The sequence below is a fragment of the Staurois parvus genome, unplaced genomic scaffold, assembly GCF_062004578.1.
Source record: "Staurois parvus isolate SC_StPar_1 unplaced genomic scaffold, SC_StPar_1.0 ptg000719l, whole genome shotgun sequence".
In the NCBI taxonomy this organism is placed as follows: domain Eukaryota; kingdom Metazoa; phylum Chordata; class Amphibia; order Anura; family Ranidae; genus Staurois; species Staurois parvus.
Window position 1 is genome coordinate 3,659,342 of NW_028318515.1, and position 20,659 is coordinate 3,680,000.

The following is a 20,659-nucleotide window of genomic DNA, read 5'->3' on the forward strand; positions in this document are numbered from 1 at the left end:
ATGAAATTAACACTACACAAAAGATACAGTATCAAACATTACCCACTGCATTCAATAAAGAACGCTGGTGTAAAGCGATTCTAAAGGCCTAAAAATAAAGTCCACCAAAATGCACACATTTTAAAAGCATCTTCATAGGTTGTTCGCTATTGCTTTAAATGGTGCAAGATCACAACTGTGTGATGTGTTAATCTGTTGCCCATCAATGTACATTATGTGGCCTACGGAGAATAAATGCAAAGCATGAAAAAAAGTGTGACTGTTGATAATGAAAAAAAAAAAAAAAAAAAAAAAAAAAAAAAACCACAAACAAAAAAAAAAAAAAAAAAAACACCACATGCACGTTTGATTTAACAGTAAAAATAATAAAACTGATTGCATGCACACATTCAGTTGTGCCTGACCAACACTAGCACAAAGCATAAGGTAGGATCAAACACCATGCATCAACACGCAGTCCTTGCATTTTGCAGAACCGCATCACCAAGAGCTTCCGGTGAGCTAGTGCTGGTCCGTGGAATGCACGCCGACTCAAGGACGGTGTTTGATCCTACCCTATGCTTTATGCTAGTGAAAGTCAGGCACAATTGAATGCGAGTGCAAGCAGTTTTAATGAGATTTCCTTCTTAATCAAATACACACCCAAAGAAAAAGCTTATATGGTGTGTCATTTCCCATCTATGGAGAGATTGTTCATGAGAGGATCGTGATGTTACCTGTTCTGTTGTATCTGCTAAGTTGCCAACCTAATCCCACCTGGTGGATCACTGGATTTGGTCATTAGAATGAACATTCGCCATTGGTTTTGGTGAACAGGGTGCACAGGTTCTTTGTGGACACTATGATTATGGACAGGTTTATGAATCTGAATCAGATACGCATTGATCACTTTTTATAGATTTTTTGGCATTTTATGTCAGTTAGTAGATCACTGATATCACGTATCTTAGGAGTAGCACCAATCTTTAATTGTTTTTGGTTTCATATATAAAATGTTAATTTGCACTTCTCTTGATTCCATCAGATATCTGGCACCTCTCTCACATAAAATCTTTATAGAAAATTGTGCAGGGGCATAAATACAACTAGATTATAGATGCCTACAGCAAACATTTGATGGGCCCTCCTTGCTATCATTAATCTTAAAATAATGTCCAAGTCAAGGACAGGTAGAAGTAGAGTTGTCCACATAGTCAGTACATTACTAGGAACAGTGCTGTGTAAATACGTTCTCAGACAAAGGGAACTCTAACATTTTAAAACTTTCCAGTTATCCAATCTGTCCTCAGTAGTTCAGTTTTTCAGCATCCCAGACCTCAGGACCAGTGTTTAACCACCTCCCACCCGCCATACAGTCTAATGACGGGCACAAGGTGGTTCTCTCGTTCTGGGGGACGTCATATGACGTCCTCCCATTCTCACCACGCATGCGCAGCTCAGGGAGTGCACAGCGCGGCGATCAGCGGTGCGCTGTGTCCCTCGGACACAGCGGATCACCGATCTACGGAAAGAGCCAAAGATGTCGACTCGGTCATGTGATCAGCTGTGTCCAATCACAGCTGATCACATGTAAACAGGGAAATGCCGGTTATCGGCATTTCTCTCCTCACGAGCTGTCACGCTGACAGCTCGAGAGGAGAGGAGAGCCGGTAATCGGCATTCCGCTGAGGGGACATGTACACGGATCATCAGGGCACTGATAATCAGTGTACCCTGATGATCAGTGTCGCCCCAGAAGTGCCACCTGTCAGTGTCCATCAGTGCCAGTTGTCAGTGCTGAACAGTGCCACGTGCCAGTGCCCATTAGTGCCACATATCAGTGCCAATCTGAGCTGCCTTTCAGTGCCGCCAGTCAGTGCCCACCAGAGATGGCTGTCAATGCCCATCAGTGCCACCTACCAGTGCCGCCTATCAGTGCCCATCACTGCAGGAGAAAAATCACTTTACAAAATTTTACAACAAAAACTAAGAAAAAACTTTTTTTTTCCTTCAAAATTTTCAGCAGTTTTTGGTTTAAGAAAAACAAAAAAACCCAGAGGTGATTAAAAACCACCAAAATAAAGCTCTGTCACAAAAAAATTATAAAAATTTCATATGGGTACAGTGTTGCATGACCGCGCAATTGTCAAAGTGTGACAGTGCTGAGAGCTGGAAATTGGCCTGGGCAGGAAGGGGGTAGAAGTGCCCTGTAGGCAAGTGGTTAAAATCATAAACGACCTCTTCCAGCACTTGCTTGCTGTGGTGGTAGAAGGGCTTAGAATTTAGAGTTCTAATTATGATGGGTATTATTGCCATTTTTCTAGAATGACAGTAGTTCTCCAGCACACAATTACTCCATAACCCTAATGCAAACATTAAACTGTATCTCCATCCATGTATGAGAATGATCGCAGGTTTATTACCCAGGTATTTAAAATAAATACTGCATGTCATGTTAAAGGTTACCAGGTGTTTATTACCAATTCCTACCTGCTAATTAGAAACGAACACACACACACCAAACTTTAGAAACAACCACCAATACCACCGACCAGCACCACCACAATCAAAACCACCAACCAACATCACCACCCCGCAATGCTATGGACTTCGTGAGTGACTGGATAATTTAGGTATGTCCTCACTACATTGGGGTGGGGAAGATTTACTAAAATTGGAGCACACAGAATATGGCGCAGCTCCGCCTAGTAACCAGCTACTAGGTGTTGCTGTCAAAACGTCATTGAAAAAGCTGAATTTAGAAGCAGATTCCTCACTATGGACAGCTGCACCAGATTCTCCAATTTTATAGTTAATCTCTGTACAACTTTAGATTTACTAAAATTATGACGAACATTTTATGGCCAGATTGTAATGTGTATTGGAACCTTTACAGTGCATGGAGTTGGGCTACAAGCTAATTCTAGTCATTGCTAGTTTTTCACCTTGCCTCATTGTTCCATCAGTTCTGTATAATATAGGTTACTGGAAGTAGCCTACTGCTCAGTGACAGTCAAAAAAACATTTGTACGGATCTCTAGTGCCTCCACAGCAAAATACTTTATTCATGTTCGACAGCAAAAACAAAACCAGAATAGTTCCATTAAAGTGTAGGCATCCCCCTGCCTCCTACACTGTTCTGTAACTGCCTTGAGCATGCCCCTTTCTAAACATTTTTTTCATACCACGTTCTCCATTCAGAAACAGAAGAATTGCTGCTTTTATTAAGCCACAGAAAGACTTTCCGTTGTCCCATGGGATTCGCCCCACCTAGAAAAAAACATCTCTTGTGCCACTGCGTTCCCAGAGAGTGTTTCCAGATGTTCTGAATGAATCCTATTTTCTAGCAACGGAATCCCCTTCACCAACAGACTGCACTTCTCAGTGCTTTACTACATACAATATAATGCATCTACTGTATATAAAATACACAACTCAAATGAACAGCTGAAAAATGTGCCTGGAGACTACCCACCACATGGTAACAAAGTAATGCCAGCTACTCTCCTAACCAGGGAGAGAAGACACTTGGTTACACTTACTAGGCTACCATATAAATCATTAAGTTATCGAACAGAACAGAAAATTAGTCAGTCTACATGGATTCAAAAGAATTTTACTTGACAATCCAGGCATACAATAATCAGGTTTTAATTCACCCTACGTGTCACAAATTGGCAGATCTCATAATATGAATGGATAGGCTTAAAAGTAGGATTGTGTAGCCTCCAGGGAAAAGAAAAAGGAAAATACACAAACTACAACTAGAAAGGGGGGAGTGGGGGGGTTGAACACGTAGTGACACAGCAGCCTGGATCCTCACAATTCAACATCCATCCTTATTTCCTGTGCAGAAGCTGCTCTGCACCAGCACAGGAGAGAAGAATTGAAGCTGGCTAATAGGGAACGCAGGCCAAGGGATTCCCTAAAGGCAAACAGGTTGTTCACTTTACAAGGGAGTTTTCATTTACTTTAGGGAATATGGTGAAAAATATTCTTTGCAAAGAATACTCAATCACAAGCAAAAAAAAAAAAAATTTCTCTTTTGCTTGCAGTAGTAACTAAAAAAACTCACGTATCAACACTCTGATCCCCAGAAGAAAGCCAAGTGCAATTTAATACAAGGGCTGCTATTGCTAACCCTCTTTAAAATGCTAGCTGCCTGGCTATCCCAATCTGCCCATTTGCTCCAGATAAATAAAGCCACTAGATCTGCATGACAGATAAACCAACAGCACTTTCAGAACAAGCAACGGCTACCTCAAAGCCTCTCCATATTTGTTTCCTTTAAAAGCAACCCTGCAATGTCCTGAATTTTTATTTTTAATCACCCTGCAATTAAAGGAGGAATACATGCCTCTCCTGAATGCAGTTCCTCTGATCTCCAGTCAGTTGAAGAGCTACAGCCACTAAAGGATCTTCAGCTGTGTGCTACAGTTCAATCTGCTGGCCCCTACTATACTATGTTCTGGTGCCCCATTTAAAAAAAAAAATAAATAAAAAAATTATATATATATATATATATATATATATATATATATATATATATATATATATATATATATATATATATTCCTGCTTCAGAGCAGACAATACAACATACTGGGAAATGTTTGTTAGCCTGAAAATCTTTTTGTGACTCTCAGATTTGCTTTCATTTTGCTTGGTGGGCTTGACTTTCCCAGACTTTATGGCTCTGCCAACCACCACTAGAAGTTTATCTGCCATCATGCTTACATATATTTGACAATTTCACTTTATTCACTTTAATCAACCATTAGGCCCCGTTCATAACTAGTGATTTGGGATTGCAGGCCAATTCGCACTGCAATGCTGGAAAAACACATTTTAATAGCGTTTAAAAATGTGATGTGGTTTGCCTTGACTGCCACATTAAAAAAAACAAAAAAAAAAAAACTAAACATCACAGTTCAGGTGCCATTAAAAATGAAAAACAAAAAAGCATTTTGCCAGCATTGCAGTGATATCTGAAATTGTGGGTAGAACCGCAGTAATTCTGCGCCCGCAATCCCAAAATAGCTACATGTGAACAGGGCCTTGGCCAAAAAAAAATAAAAAAAGGGAAACAATTAGAACTGCAAAAGCAGAAAAATGCAGGGGTCTCAATATGCAGTCTTTAAGCTATAATACTAGTGAGTTTTATACGCGGACTTTTAAAGGGAAGGTGTACTCCTAGATTGTAAGCGCCTACCCTCTTGTATTGAACTGTATTGTTGCTGTATTGTCTCCCGTTATATTGTAAAGCGCTGAGCAAACTGTTGGCGCTATATAAATCCTGTGTAATAATAATAATGATACTAAAGTTGTATGGAAGCTGCCATTGGCCTTTGGTCAGTGGCTTAATATACTAAAACCATTTGATCAGCATGACAGAATTAAGTGGGTGGTATTGCTGACCACCTGTAAATTTAAAAAAAAAAAAAAAAAGTTGCCTGGCTGATCCTCCCATCAATTTTACAAGTTGCTGACCAAGAATAGGCACACAGCCAATGAAGTCAGAAGTCAATTTTAGTCCCTGCCCAAGAACAAGAATACAAAGTCCTAAGGCTACTGGATCATAAGGACAGCTAGATTCTCTATGCAGTTCATAAAGAGTGTGGCATTTGTCATATTTCTAAAGTGTTGTAAAGACAAATTTTGGTGTTTGCCCCAAATTCATGCCAAGTTGCTACACAAAGTACAAAGACAGGCCTAGACACCACATTAGAGGTTTCCTAATTACCTACAAACTGGAGATAATGCTTTGTACTTTTCACTAAAGCTAGTGAAACTAGCCACAGGGCAGGGCTAATGCTTTATTAAATTCCCCAGTCTGTGTTTCCAGAAAGATCAGAAGGTGGCATCTCAGTTAAGTTGCGTTTTAAAGAACAAAAGGAAAGACAAAATAAAAAAATATATGAAATAAACCTACTGGATGCAGATCTAGGAATAAGGAATGCAGCTCTTCACTTGGGTGTAGTCCATCCACAGCATCCACAAATCCAGGATCCGCATTGTAGAAATGAGGAAAGGATAGAAACAAGGGAGCACCTGGTGAAACCAAAAAGTTTACATTTGTTAAATTCCAAATAATTTAACCAGGATTAAAGCATATTTGCACAGCTGACCATACACAAAAATGGATCTTGCTGGCAGTTCAAAGATCTGCATATTCCCATATGGTGCATGGAGGTCCTTAATGTCCATGAATTTAGCTTTTGTCTTGGTTGAAAACCAATCGCATACAAAAAAGGGAAGATTATTATTATTATTATTATTACTACGAGTTTACATAGCGCCAAAGGGTTTGCTCAGCGCTGTACAATAGGGGGGACAATACATGGCACAGTACAACAACAAACAACGTACGAGGGGTAAGAGGGCCCTACTCTTACAAGCTTACAATCTAGGAGGGAGGGGGTAAAGGTACAGTAGGAAGTGGCTGAGGGGGATGAAGTGGTGGGAGGAATGAGGGAGGATGGCCGTTAGGTGAGGGAGGGGTAGGCTTCCCTGAAGAGATGGGTTTTGAGGGAGCGCCTGAATGTGAATAGGGAAGGCGACAGTCTGATGGATTGGGGCAGTGAGTTCCAGAGGATGGGGGAGGACCTGGAGAAGTCCTGCAGTCGTGCATGGGAGGAGGAGACCAGGGAGCAGGATAGAAGGAGGTCCTGTGAGGAGCGAAGTGTACGGGTAGGGTGGTACTTGGTGATCAGGTTGGTGAGGTAGTCAGGGGCAGTGTTGTGAACGGCTTTGTAGGTCAGGGTTAGGAGTTTAAATTTGATGCATTGGGCAATCGGGAGCCAGTGGAGGGAGAGACAGAGGGGGGTGGCAGAGGTGGAGCGGGTGGTGAGGTGGATGAGTCTGGCAGCTGAGTTCAGGATGGTCTGGAGCGGGGAGATCCTGCACTTGGGAAGGCCAGTGAGGAGGGAGTTGCAGTAGTCAAGGCGTGAGATGAGGGAGTGTACTAGAAGTTTGGTGGTGTCTGGGGTGAGGAAGGAGCGTATCTTGGCAATGTTGCGAAGATGGAGCCTGCATGTGTTTGTGAGTGATTTGACATGCGGTTGGAGGGAGAGGTTCGCGTCAAGAATGACGCCAAGGACTTTGGCTTGGGGGGCGGGAGTGATAGTGGAGTTGTTGGCGATGATGGATAGGATGGGGGGGGGGGGGGTGTTGGCAGGGGGAAAGATGAGGAGCTCGGTTTTGGAGAGGTTGAGCTTGAGGAAATGTAGCGACATCCAGTCTGAGATGTCATTTAGGAGGTGAGTGATGCGGGCGGAGATAGTGGGGGTGAGGTGAGGGGTGGAGAGGTAGATTTGGGTGTCGTCAGCATAGAGGTGATAGTTGAAGCCGTGAGATTGTATGAGTTTGCCCAGGGAGGAGGTGTAGATGGAGAAGAGAAGGGGTCCAAGGACAGAGCCTTGGGGGACCCCAACAGAGAGGGGGAGGGAGGGGGAGGTGGCACCATTGTAGGTGACACTGAAGGAGCGTCGGGATAGGTAGGATGAGAACCAAGAGAGAGCAGTATCTCCGATGCCAAGGGAGAGTAGTTTATTAAGGAGGAGGGGGTGGTCAACTGTGTCGAAGGCCGCAGAGAGGTCCAGGAGAAGGAGGACAGAGTAGTCGCCCTTGGCTTTGGCGTTGAGTAGGTCGTTAGTGATTTTGAGGAGGGCAGTTTCAGTGGAGTGTAGGGGACGGAAGCCGGACTGTAGAGGGTCAAGGAGGTTATTGTCTGTAAGGTGGGCGCTTAGGCGATCGTAGACTATGCGTTCAAGGAGCTTGGAGGTGAGTGGCAGCAGGGAGATGGGTCTGAGGTTGTTGGGGTCCGCGGGATCCAGGGAGGGCTTTTTGAGGATGGGGGTGATATGCGAGTGCTTTAGGGGGGAGGGGAATACGCCAGTAGAGAGGGAGAGATTGAAGATGTGGGTGAGGGAGCGGATGAGGGAAGAGGGGGGTGACCGGAGGAGTTGAGAGGGGATAGGGTCCAGGGGGCAGGTAGTGAGGCGGGCTTTTGAGAGGACTTTGGCGACTTCCTCAGTAGTGACAGGGCTGAGGGAGTGCAGTGCGGGGGGGGGGGTTATGGTGGGCGGGGCATTGGGAGAGGAGGGGGACAGTGCAGTTGTGAGGGCAGAGGAGGGGGGAGATGAAGGGGTGACGGGGGCGAGGAGGCTAGGTGGGGAGGTAGATTGCAAGTTGACGATGTCCTTACGGATAGCGTCAATCTTGTTGTGGAAATGGGTGGCAATCTCGTGGGCGGTGAGAGAGGTACTGAGTGGAGGAGGGGGGGGGGGGGGAGAGCAGGGAGTTGAAGGTGGAGAAGAGTCGGCGGGGGCAGGAGGAGAAGGTGTTTATTAGGTTAACAAAGTAGGCCTGCTTGGCGGCGTGGAGGGAGGAGGTGTAGATAAGAAATGCAGATTTGTAGAGGGAGAAAGTATGAGGGGACCTGGTTTTGCGCCACAGTCTCTCCAGTGCGCGACTGCGACGTTTGAGGCGTTTAGTGCTGTCGGTCTGCCAGGGTTGAAGCGGTCTGGGTTTGATGATGCGTGTGGTTAGGGTGTGCCAGAGAGTCTAGGGCAGCTGACAGTGAGTCATTGTACAAGGTGGTGGCTAAGTCAGGACATGACAGTGGGAGGATGCTGTCGTGTAGGCAGTCGGCGGCAGAGTGGAGGGGGGCCGGGTTCAGGTTGCGGAGGTTGCGGCTGGTGATGGTTTGGCGTTTTTGAGGGGGGGAGTTGGGGGAAGGGAAGATGGAGAAGGTGAGGAGGTGGTGGTCGGAGAGAGGGAAGGGGGTGTTCGAGAACTGGTTGAGGGTACAGAGGTGGGAGAAGACAAGGTCCAGGGTGTTCCCTCCGAAGTGGGTGGAGGATTGAGTGTGCTGTGTGAGCGCGAAGGAGGAGGTTAGGTGGAGGAATTGGGAAGTAGCCGGGGTGTTGTCGTTGATGGGGATGTTGAAGTCCCCGAGGATGATGGTCGGTAGCTCAGAGGAGAGGAAGAAGGGGAGCCAGATTCCTTTTGTTTATGCAAAAAACAAGATGACCATTTCCTTTTGTTTATGCAAAAAACATTTTGGTTGTGTGTAAGAAAATAAAATCATTAATAAGAAATTTGAGCAATGTTCAAGCCCTCATTTAGTGTTCTACTGTAAAGAAGTGGTTTACAAATAAGTTTTAACAACCAGATTCAAATAACCTAAAAGAGGAATGGTTGCCATGGGCTACAGCACATTTCCCACACCTCACATTTCTCTGACCAGCCTTATTTAATAATCCTACGTTTATCAGTTACCCTTATACCACAAATGTCACACCCGCCCCTTCCTCAAATCTTAGAAAAATGGCTGTCTATGTAAAAAGATTTAGAGACTTTACCCAGCCGGACCAAATGTATCCACACGGTTTGTAATCTAGCCCACCTCTCTCAACTGGGGTGCTGCTTGAGGTCTTTAGGGGTGCCATGGCAACCTGGTAGAGAAAAGGCGTGGATCAAGCTTTTAGTGTGTCGGCTCCACCAGTATCAGCCCTGTATAACTACACCAGCAGAGCTCAAAATTCTACAAATGCAGAGTGGGAGCTTGATCAAGGGAATGAGCAGAGCAGCAGAAGAGGGAGGCATCTTCCTGCATCCTGATCAAGGCATATTGTGGCACAAACAAAAATCTCTTAGGATTGTAAGCTCCAAGGAGCAGGGCCCTCCTAACCCTCTTGTACTGAACTGTATTGTCTCCCATTATATTGTAAAGCACTGAGCAAACTGTTGGCGCTATATAATTCCTGTATAATAATAATGCACTGCGTTTGTCTACACGTGGGAGAGCCATTAAGGAATATGTGCAAGTCTACTAAATAGCAGCGTGCTTTGCCTGCGGGACAAGAAAAATGACTTTGAAAGTGTTCCCAACCCACACAAGTGTGAACCTAGCCTAAAATGGTCATTTTCAACTATACAGGAAGGTACAAATGGTGCATACAGCTGGCCATACAAGTGAATGGCTGCACGCAGCCACACTCGTGTAGATGCCAATAATCCTGTGCATACTCAAGCTAGTGTTCGGTTTATGAAAATACGTGCATGGTGTGTGGCTTAATGGCAATGCACAGGATAATCAGGATTTATGTAAATACAGCCATGTATTTGTATGGCTAACTAAATGCCTTTTATAGCTCCCTAGGCACGGAAAATCTCTGGGAATTTTATTTTTCAGCATATTTGAGCCTCTAAATATCTGTGTGCATAAGGCCTAAAGTTACTTTTACATATTTCTACTTACTGACAAATAGCTGTAGATAAACATTTACCAAACTCAAACTAGTGCCTATATTTTCCTGACCGTGTTCAGACGTTAAAACCAATTGAGCTCATGACTAACATTCTAAGATTAGGAGATGAACTGCAAGATGCTACACTGATGTACGGTCAGCAAACCACCCATTTAAAAATTTCTAGTTGCTGTCATCAAAATGTTGGTTTCAGTGTTTGCATATCCACTTAATGCTCATATTATGCACCAAAAAGGATCTCAAGTACTTGGAACATGAACAAAAGAAAAATGCTCCCAACTGAAATTCTCCCATGTACAAGTCCCTTTTTGACCTGTATGGATATCCATCTACAAAATGTAAAACTGATGCAGGAAAGACAGTTTTGGAGGCATATTTAAATTTTTTTTACCTACATTTTCTTTTTGGAATGCCTGCATTATTTTACTTGCAGCTTTAACAGGGTAGCATGATACCTAGACCTAATAAAAAGCACTTTCTTATCAAATTTCTAACAATACAAGATGTATTCCCCACGTTATATGGCCATCTTTTCTCAGAAATTAAATATTCCCGCAGTATCCCACACACAAATTTTCAGTCAACAAGTTTGGTGTGGATATTCTGTGCTCCATAATGAAGCGTAAGCGATTCTAACATTCCTTAACCACTTGCCATCCAGAGGATTTACCCCCCTTAATGACCAGGTCTCTTTTTGCCATTTGGTGCTGTACTATTTCTACTGATAATTGCGCGATCAAGTAATGCTGTACCTAAACAAAATTTACATCCTTTTTTTCACACAAAAGCAAGCTTTCTTTTGGTGGTATTTGATCATCTGGGCGCTTTTTATTGTTCGTGCTATGAACAAAAAGCCTGAAAATTTTGACGGAAATTTTTTTTTAGTCTCGGCTATAAAAAAAAAAAAAAAATATATATAAAAAAAAAAATTATATTATATAATATATATATATATATATATATATATATATATATATATATATATATATGTATGCAAAAAAGTATTTAGTCAGCCACCAATTGTGCAAGTTCTCCCACTTACAAAGATGAGAGAGGCCTGTAATTGGCATCATAGGTAGACCTCAACTATGAGAGACAAAATGAGAAAACAAATCCAGACAATCACATTGGCTGATCTGGAAAGAATTTATTTGCAAATTATGGTGGAAAATAAGTATTTTGTCACCTACAAACAAGCAAGATTTCTGGCTCTCACAGACCTGTACCTTCTTCTTTAAGAGGCTCCTCTGTCCTGCACTCATTACCTGAATCAATGGCACCTGTTTGAACTTGTTATCAGTATAAAAGACACCTGTCCACAACCTCAAACAGTCACACTCCAAGCTCCACTATGGTGAAGACCAAAGAGCTGTCGAAGTACACCAGAAACAAAATTGTAGACCTGCACCAGGCTGGGAAGACTGAATCTGCAATAGGCAAGCAGCTTGGTGTGAACAAATCAACTGTGGGAGAAATAATTAGAAAACGGAAGACATACAAGACCACTGATAATCTCCCTCGATCTGGGGCTCCACGCAAGATCTCACCCCGTGGGGTCAAAATGATCACAAGAACGGTGAGCAAAAATCCCAGGACCACACGGGGGGACCTAGTGAATGACCTGCAGAGAGCTGGGACCAGCGTAACAAAGGCTACCATCAGTAACACACTACGCCGCCAGGGACTCAGATCCTGCAGTGTCAGACGTGTCCCCCTGCTTAAGCCAGTACATGTCCGGGCCCGTCTGAGGTTTGCTAGAGAGCATTTGGATGATCCAGAAGAGGATTGGGAGAATGTCATATGGTCAGATGAAACCAAAATAGAACTGTTTGGTAGAAACACAACTCATCGTGTTTGGAGGAGAGAGAATGCCGAGTTGCATCCAAAGAACACCATACCTACTGTGAAGCATGGGGGTGGCAACATCATGCTTTGGGGCTGTTTCTCCGCAAAGGGACCAGGACGACTGATCCATGTACAGGACAGAATGAATGGGGCCATGTATCGTGAGATTTTGAGTGCAAACCTCCTTCCATCAGCAAGGGCATTGAGGATGAAATGTGGCTGGGTCTTCCAACATGACAATGATCCCAAACATACCGCCCCGGGTAACAAAGGAGTGGCTTCGTAAGAAGCATTTCAAGGTCCTGGAGTGGCCTAGACAGTCTCCAGATCTCAACCCCATAGAAAACCTTTGGAGGGAGTTGAAAGTCCGTGTTGCCCAGCGAAAGCCCCAAAACATCACTGCTCTAGAGGAGATCTGCATGGAGGATGGGCCAACATACCAGCAACAGTGTGTGCCAACCTTGTGAAGACTTCCAGGAAACGTCTGACCTCTGTCATTGCCAACAAAGGATATATAACAAAGTATTGACATGAACTTTTCATATTCACCAAATACTTATTTTCCACCATAATTTGCAAATAAATTCTTTCCAGATCAGCCAATGTGATTGTCTGGATTTGTTTTCTCATTTTGTCTCTCATAGTTGAGGTCTCCCTATGATGCCAATTACAGGCCTCTCTCATCTTTGTAAGTGGGAGAACTTGTACAATTGGTGGTGACTAAATACTTTATTGCCCCACTGTATATATCTCAAAATGTTAGTTATAAATTTAGGCCAAAATGTATTCTGCTACATGTTTTTGGTAAAATAAAATCCCAGTAAATGTATATTGATTGCTTTGTGTGAAAGTTATAGTGTCTACAAACTATGGTATAGATCAGGGGTGGACAACTGTGGCCCTCCAGCTGTTGGATAACTACAAGTCCCATCATGCCTCTGCCTTTGGGAGTCAAGCTTGTAGAACTATAAGTCCCATGAGGCATTGCAAAACTGACAATTACAACAGCTGGAAGGCCACAGTTGCCCACCCCTGGTATAGATACTGCAATTCACACCTTTTTTTTGCTATACAGCACTTCACTAGTTTAACTGACAATTGAGCGGTCATGCAATGCGTTACATAAAATGAAATTGATGTCCCTTTTTCACACAAATAGAGCTTTCGGTGGTATTTGATTACCAGTGCGCTTTTTATTTTTGCCGCTATAAAGAAAGATTTTAAAAAAAATTTAAAAGAACCCGATATTTTCTCATTTAGGTCATAAAAAATATCCCAAAAAAACCTTCAAATTTCATCATAAAATTTAGGCCAAAATGTATTCTGCTACGTTTTTGGATAAAAAAAATCCCAATAAGTGTATATTGATTGCTTTGTGTGAAATTTACAGCATCTACAAACTATGGTATAGATAATGGAATTTACAAAGCTTTTACTTTCAGACTGCCCATCACATTTCTTGAGGTGCTAAAATACCAGAACAATACAAACACCCCCAAATGACCCCTTTTTGGAAAGTAGACACCCTATGCCATCTGCTGAGAGGCATATTGAATATATGGAAAAAAAATTTTTTTCCACAAGTTTCTGGAAAATTACAAAAACAGTTTTGTTTTTTTTAAATTATATATTTCTCACACAAGCCATGGGTATATGTGGAATTACACCCCAAAATAAATTCTGCTACTTCTACCGTGTATGGGGATACCATATGTGAGACTTTTTGGGAGCCTAGCCGCATACAAAAGTCAAATGACCACTTTGAAAACCTGAAGGCGGGCAACTTCCTCATTATCTATCACAGTTTCAGAGGCCCTGAAATGCCAGGATAGCACCAACACCCCCCCCCCCCCCCAAATGACCCTTTTTGTAAAGTAGAAACCCCAAGGAATTTAAAAAACAACAGACATGGTGAGTATTTTGAAAATCTAATTTTTTCTCAAAAGATTTTGAAATATAAAAAAGAAAAAGAAAAAATGAGACCTGCACCATGCTTCTTATAAAATTAATTGAAGTGTCCACTTTCCAAAAAAGGGGTCATTGGGGGGGGTTTGGTGCTATCCTGGCATTTCAGGGCCTCAAAAACTGTGATAGGTAGTCAGGAAGTGTAATGAGGAAATAAAGCCTTTTAAAATCCTGAAGGTGCTTATTGGATTGGAGGCGAGGGTACTTGTTTTGTTTTAAGTTATTTTGATTTTTACACTATCCCTATTTATTTTTTTTGATCACTTAATGCTATCACAGGGAATGCAAATATCCCCTATAACTTCAAATGGGCATTGTCATTCTTTTTTGAGAAATCTGGGGTCCATCAGACTCTAGATATCTTCTCTATCCTTACATTATCTAATCTCACTAAGATCTGTGTGATCAGATGCTTTCCCAATTTAAAAATGGCGCCGTTTATATCTTGCGAAACTGAAGTGATGAAATGTTCGTAGCTTCCGATTTCTTAGACTAAAGAGATGATTGGCACCATATCGGTCTCCAATCAGCTCAATGGCCAGCTGCATTCTCAGGTTTCCCCAATGGCACAAGACTGCCTGAAAAGGCCGTGGAAGGCAGCGGGTGAGGCGGGTATAGCCACCCGCTGCTTGTAAAAGCAATCCTGCTGCTAATTAGCCACTAGGATTGCTTTTACATGAAAGCAAATCGCCAGCTGAAAAAAATTATACCAGGATGATGCCTGTAGCTGTAGGCATTATCCTGGTATAACCAAAGTCCAGTGATGTACCAGTACGTCGCTGGTCCTTGTTGGGTATATGCTAAGTTTTTGGGGTTTATTGTATGCTGCCTATGGGCTGAATGAAAAAAAGAAGAAATCTGCCAGAAAAAGTGTGTGGTATGCCCACCATTAGAATATACCGCCCTGCATCCACCCACTTCTAATGGTAGGCACACATTAGGTCACACAGTGCCACATGCACCAATTCCATGTATAGCATGTTGTCCTCACAGATCTTCTACATCTTGACCCCATATCTGGCACGCTTGCTGGGGAGAAATTGTTTGAATGCAAGGGGGCCAGAAAACTTTGAGGTACTCATCAACGCAGATTTTTTTCTGGGGAGTACAGACATCTGTAAATTTTTGGTTAAGGCAATTTACAAGGGGCCGAAATTTGTGGAGCCAGCCCGAGGACGACAGAGCGTATAGTTGTTGAAATGCATAAAACACATTATACTCATATCTACGCCTGGCCATGACAGCAGAGAACACGGGAATATGATGAATCGGGTCTGTGAAAAAAATATAACCGCAATTCATTTTTTTTAGTAATGCCCATTTAGAGGGTTGGGCCCAAAAAAAAAAAAAAAAATTTTAAATTAGTAAACCAGAATGAGTTTCCATGCGAATGGTCTGGCAAGGTTTGAATTTGGGTTGGGGGTGATAAATAGTTGTTCATATAAAAGGCTTTGATCCACAATCAATGCATACAGATCTTCTGTGAAAAACAGCTCTAAAAAAAATAATCAAGGGGAATAGTTACATTTGCGGTTTCCACCCGAATTCCAGGTTGGGCAGTAAATGGGGGAAGGACGGGTGCTGCAGAATTTGTGGGCTGCCAATCCGGATTTGCAAGCAGATCCGGAAGGATACTTGGAGCTCTATGGGCCTGTGTGTGAATTATTGGTGGTTGCAGGACAAGACTTGTGCTCGCCACGATCTTATACTGCACTTATGGGACTTGCCACGTCACCAAGTGATACTGCAGTGCTGGTATGTGAAAGACCAAGATGTACTAGGCTGCTGGTGCTCGCCAGTTCACCAAAAGTTAGAGCGGCACTAGTACTGGCACTCTAGCACTTGCCGGTACATTTTGATGACTCATATGCAACAGAGATCAGGCCTGATTCTGCGAACACTGCGGTTTTGTGTGCAATGTATCAAGCAACAGTGACCTACTGACACCGCACTTTCTGGGGGAGAAGGGGGGGGGGTTAAGCGTGGGGGCTAAATGCAGGTGCTGGGGCTGATCCCGCTAACATGGTGTTTTTCGGGACACTATACTAATGTGAACACTGGTATAGTGCTGATCTGATCAAAGATATTGATCCGTTCAGACACTATATTTGCAATGGAGGTTTATGGTGTATGAACGTGTTCCTGACAATCAAGAGGTTAAAATGTGATTACTGGTGTACTGTCGGGCAATCTGACACTATCTGGGAGGGGCGTGAAAACCACAGGAGCGCGAATCATACATACCATACACAGGTGACTTTGCGCACCCATGCCACCCTGTAGCAGTATTTCTGCTATAGGGTGGTCAGGAAGCAGTTAAAATGGTTTGTGTTACTTTAACTGACAACTGGGCGGTCATATAACCCTGCACCCAAATTAAATGCATGTCCTTTTTTCCCTTGAATTGAGCTTTTTGGTGACATTTGATCACCTGTGCATTTTTTTGTGAATATTATATATATTTATTAGACTTTATGCCATTAAAACGTGTCCAGTAAAAAGATTTTTCAAAAAATAAAATTGTCAAATTTAGGCTAAAATGTATTCTGCAACATGTCTTTCCAAAAAAAATAAATAAATAATGGCGGCGATCAGTGCATTCTCACACTGAGGGGAACTGACAATCACTGACATCCCTAGTGACATCAATACAGTGATTAGTGCAGAAAAAAAAAAAAAAAAAAGCACAGACACTGTACTAATGGCACTGGGCAGGTAGGGGTTAACGAGGGACGATCAAAGGGTTAACTGTGTGATGGGAGTGTTACTAGGGGGCAGGGGGTGTGTGCTTCACTGTGTGAGACATTTGCTTTAGCAGCAGCCAGTGTCGTCACCGGCGCATGCACTCTGAAGGAACGCATACTTGTACCATTCTTTCAGAGCTCTGTGCTGTGGCAGCGCCTCACACGTGCATGCATGGGAGTGATGTCATCGCTGTTCAGCCTTTCATACGGCCAAAGCCCATGAACATGGAAGGGAGACTGGGTGAAGATGGAAGCGTCGGTTTCGCAGGAGGGATTCATTTTTAGCAAAGTCTGTTATAATGTGGTAGTAATGTGCCCTACTAAAACTCACTAATGACCTATTAACTGCTAAAACCAAACGGCCATTACTCCAATCTCATACTCCTTGACCTTTCCGCTGTCTTTGACACAGTCGACCACCCGCTCCTCCTCAGTAAATTCCACTCCATCGGCCTCCGTGACTCTGTTCTCTCCTGGTTCTCCTCTTACCTTTCTCAGCGCACTTTCAGTGTCACATACAACTCCTCCTCTTTCTGTTGGGGTACCCCAAGGTTCTGTTCTTGGGCCCCTCCTTTTCTCTCTCTATACCTCCTCCGTGGGCCAACTGATAACCTCCTATGGCTTCCAATACCACCTCTATGCTGATGACCCCCAGATCTATCTCTCCACTCCCCAGCTCACCTCCTCAAGTATCACAAATCTACGAAGCGACATATCAGCATGGATGTCACATGACTACCTTAAACTCAATCTTTCAAAAACTGAGCTTGTAATATTTCCTCCTCCCCGATCCCCCACTCATGACTTTACTATTAAGATCAACAGCACTACCATTGGTCCTTCCCCTCATGCCAGGGTGGTAGGCGTAATCCTAGACTCTGACCTCTCCTGGCTAAATCCTGCTGCCTCAACCTCTGGAATATTTCCAAAATCCGCCCCTTCCTGACCAATGACACAAAAAAAAAAACAAAACAAAACAAAAAAAAAAAACCCTATCCACGCCTTGGTTATATCCCGCCTTGATTACTGCAACTCCCTCCTCACTGGTCTACCGTTACACAGGCTATCCCCCCCTTCAGTCTATTATAAATGCTGCTGCTAGACTCATACACCTTACCGATCAGCGATTGCTACCCCTTTCTGCCAATCCCTCCACTGGCTTCCACTAACCCAACGTATAAAATTCAAAATACTAACCACAGCTTACAAAGCCATCCACAACACTGCCCCTAGCTACATCACCATCCTCATCCACAGATACCGCCCAAATCGCCCACTCCGTTCCTCCCATGATATCCTCCTCTCTAGTTCCCTCATCACCTCCTCCCACGCTCGCCTCCAGAACTTCACCAGAGCCTCTCCCATCCTCTGGAACTCCGTACCACAGCATGTCGGGTCAGCCCCTACCCTGTCTGCCTTTAGGCAATCTTTGAAAACGCACTTCAGGGAAGCCTACCCCACCTCCACCTAAGAACTGTACTTGAATCACCTCTGCCAGATCTTCCCCTGCAGCTATCACCTTCCCCTTTCCTTTAGATTGTAAGCTCCACGAGCAGGGCCCTCATATTCCTTCTGTACTGAAATGTATTGTAATTGTACTGTCTCCCTTATATTGTAAAGGGCTGTGCAAACTGTTGGTGCTATATAAATCCTGAATAATAATAATAATAATAATAGCACATTATGACAAACAGCCCAGGGGACCATTTTTTTTCTTCTTGGTGGGGTTTACTAACTCTAAATTCCTGAAGTCGCTCCCGATAGGTTTTGTTTTATCTCCCAGACCTTTTACCATTTTTGTTACCAGTTTCTGGACAAGTTCTATCTTACCACTATCTTATTGTAAGTGAGGTCCCCAGAACTGGACACCGTATTCTAAATTAGGTCTAACTAAAGATCAATATAGGGCAGGGGTGGGCAACTGTGGCCTTCCAGCTGTTGTAGAACTACAAGTCCCATGAGGCATTGCAAAACTGACAGTTACAAGCATGGCATGATGGGACTTGTAGTTCAACAGCTGGAGGGCCACAGTTGCCTACCCCTGATATAGGGGAATCAGGATCTCCTTCCTCCTGCTGGTGATCCCGCTAGTGAGGCATCCTAAAATCCTCTTTGCTTTCCCCACTGCCTGGTCACACTGTTTGAAGTACTTATTTCAGATGATTGCAAAATGAGCAAATACTTTTCCTCCATAGTGCTGGCCACTATTGTACCCCCAATGTTGTATTCTCTCAAGAGATTTTTTACCTAGGTGCATTATTTTACATTTAGAAGCATTGCACTGCAGTTTCCACTTTGTACAAAGTGACGGCTCACCTTAATGTTAGGCCTATACTTTTACAGTGATGGGGATATGATTATTTACACTATAAGGATCTGAAGATGGTGTGAAGTACTGGCCATGAACAAAAATATTTACCAAATAAAAACAAATTATGCATGTCAGAACACAGTTCAATATTTATCATTGAGATTGTCATGATATCACAAAGATTTCTATCTCGAAAATATTTGTATTTAAAAATGGTCAGATTGTTTGAAGCAGTAGAAGTACAAAACTTCTTATTTTGTGTGGAGAGTGTGTATACAATTGTTAATTCAGAGAAGATGGCTATATTATTTACTGATTTTACCCTTTCTACATTGAGCCTGTGCTACAGTTTTTTTCTTTTTCTGCCTCTAATATGAAACACAAAATTATAAACACACACACACACACAGAAGCTTGAGGCGTAACCCCCCCCCCCCCCCCCCCCAAAAAAACACACCACCACAAACAGAGCGAGCATAAATGCTAGACGCCAACAGAACACATCAACGAGCAGATATGCATAAACGTGTGTGCAATATGTAGCTTGTACCGCTGCTTTAAGCAGCTTTTCTCCTGCCAGGAAAAAAGGCAGTCAGAGGAGCTAAGCTGACACCCTGTGTGCATGAGGTCTTCATGTAATCAGGATCTGCACATTGAACACTTGTAAAAGTGAGTTTAGCAGTCCCCTAGATAGCAGCTATGAAAATTCTGCAAGAGAACTGACCTGAGAAGCAGAACTGAAAAACTTATGACAGTCTTAGTGCAGTTGATTGATAGAATAGTATAAGCAATGGTCACTTTAAAATAAAAAGCATACTCAACAAGCAACACAAGTATGCGACTTACTAAACAACCATAACATATTACAAGGGAAACTACTTTTTAAAATCTGCAATGGTTTCCCTGTCTTAACCACCTCAATACATGGCACTTTTACCCCCTTGCTCCCCAGACCAATTTTAAGCTTTCAGCGCTCACACTTTGAATGATAATTACTCATGCAACACTGTACCCAACTGAAATTGTCCTTTTTTCACACAAATAGAGCTTTATTTTGGTGGAATTTAATTAGCAGTGTGTTTTTTTATTTTTTGCGCTGCAAATTAAAAAAACACAAACACCACACTGTTTCTGTTATAAAATGTTGCAAATAAGTAATTTTTCTTCATAAATTTTGGCCAAAATGTATACGGCTACATTGCTTTGGTAAAAATAGTCCCAATTGTTGTATATTTGGTCTGTGTGGAAGTTATGCGGGCGATTTGGAGGAGGAGAAGAAGAAGGAGAAGGAGAAGAAGAAGAAGAAGGAGGAGAAGAAGAAGAAGGAGGAGAAGAAGAAGAAGGAGGAGGAGAAGAAGAAGGAGGAGGAGAAGAAGAAGAAGGAGAAGAAGAAGAAGAAGAAGAAGAAGAAGAAGAAGAAGAAGGAGGAGAAGAAGAAGAAGAAGAAGAAGAAGAAGAAGAAGGAGGAGAAGAAGGAGGAGAAGAAGAAGAAGAAGAAGAAGGAGGAGAAGAAGAAGAAGAAGAAGAAGGAGGAGAAGAAG

General features: G+C 42.9%; 1 protein-coding gene across 3 annotated transcripts in view; it reads right to left on the reverse strand.

Annotated features, from left to right (window-relative positions):
• The window catches only part of SCARB1 (scavenger receptor class B member 1), a 140,515-nt gene that overhangs the window by 36,770 nt on the left and 83,086 nt on the right, over positions 1 to 20,659 (reverse strand). For all 3 annotated transcript variants that reach the window (XM_089653710.1, XM_089653708.1, XM_089653709.1), the window contains exon 8: positions 5,912 to 6,030. In XM_089653710.1, the coding sequence (XP_089509836.1) occupies positions 5,912 to 6,030 (119 nt within the window). The remainder of the gene's footprint in view (positions 1 to 5,911; positions 6,031 to 20,659) is intronic.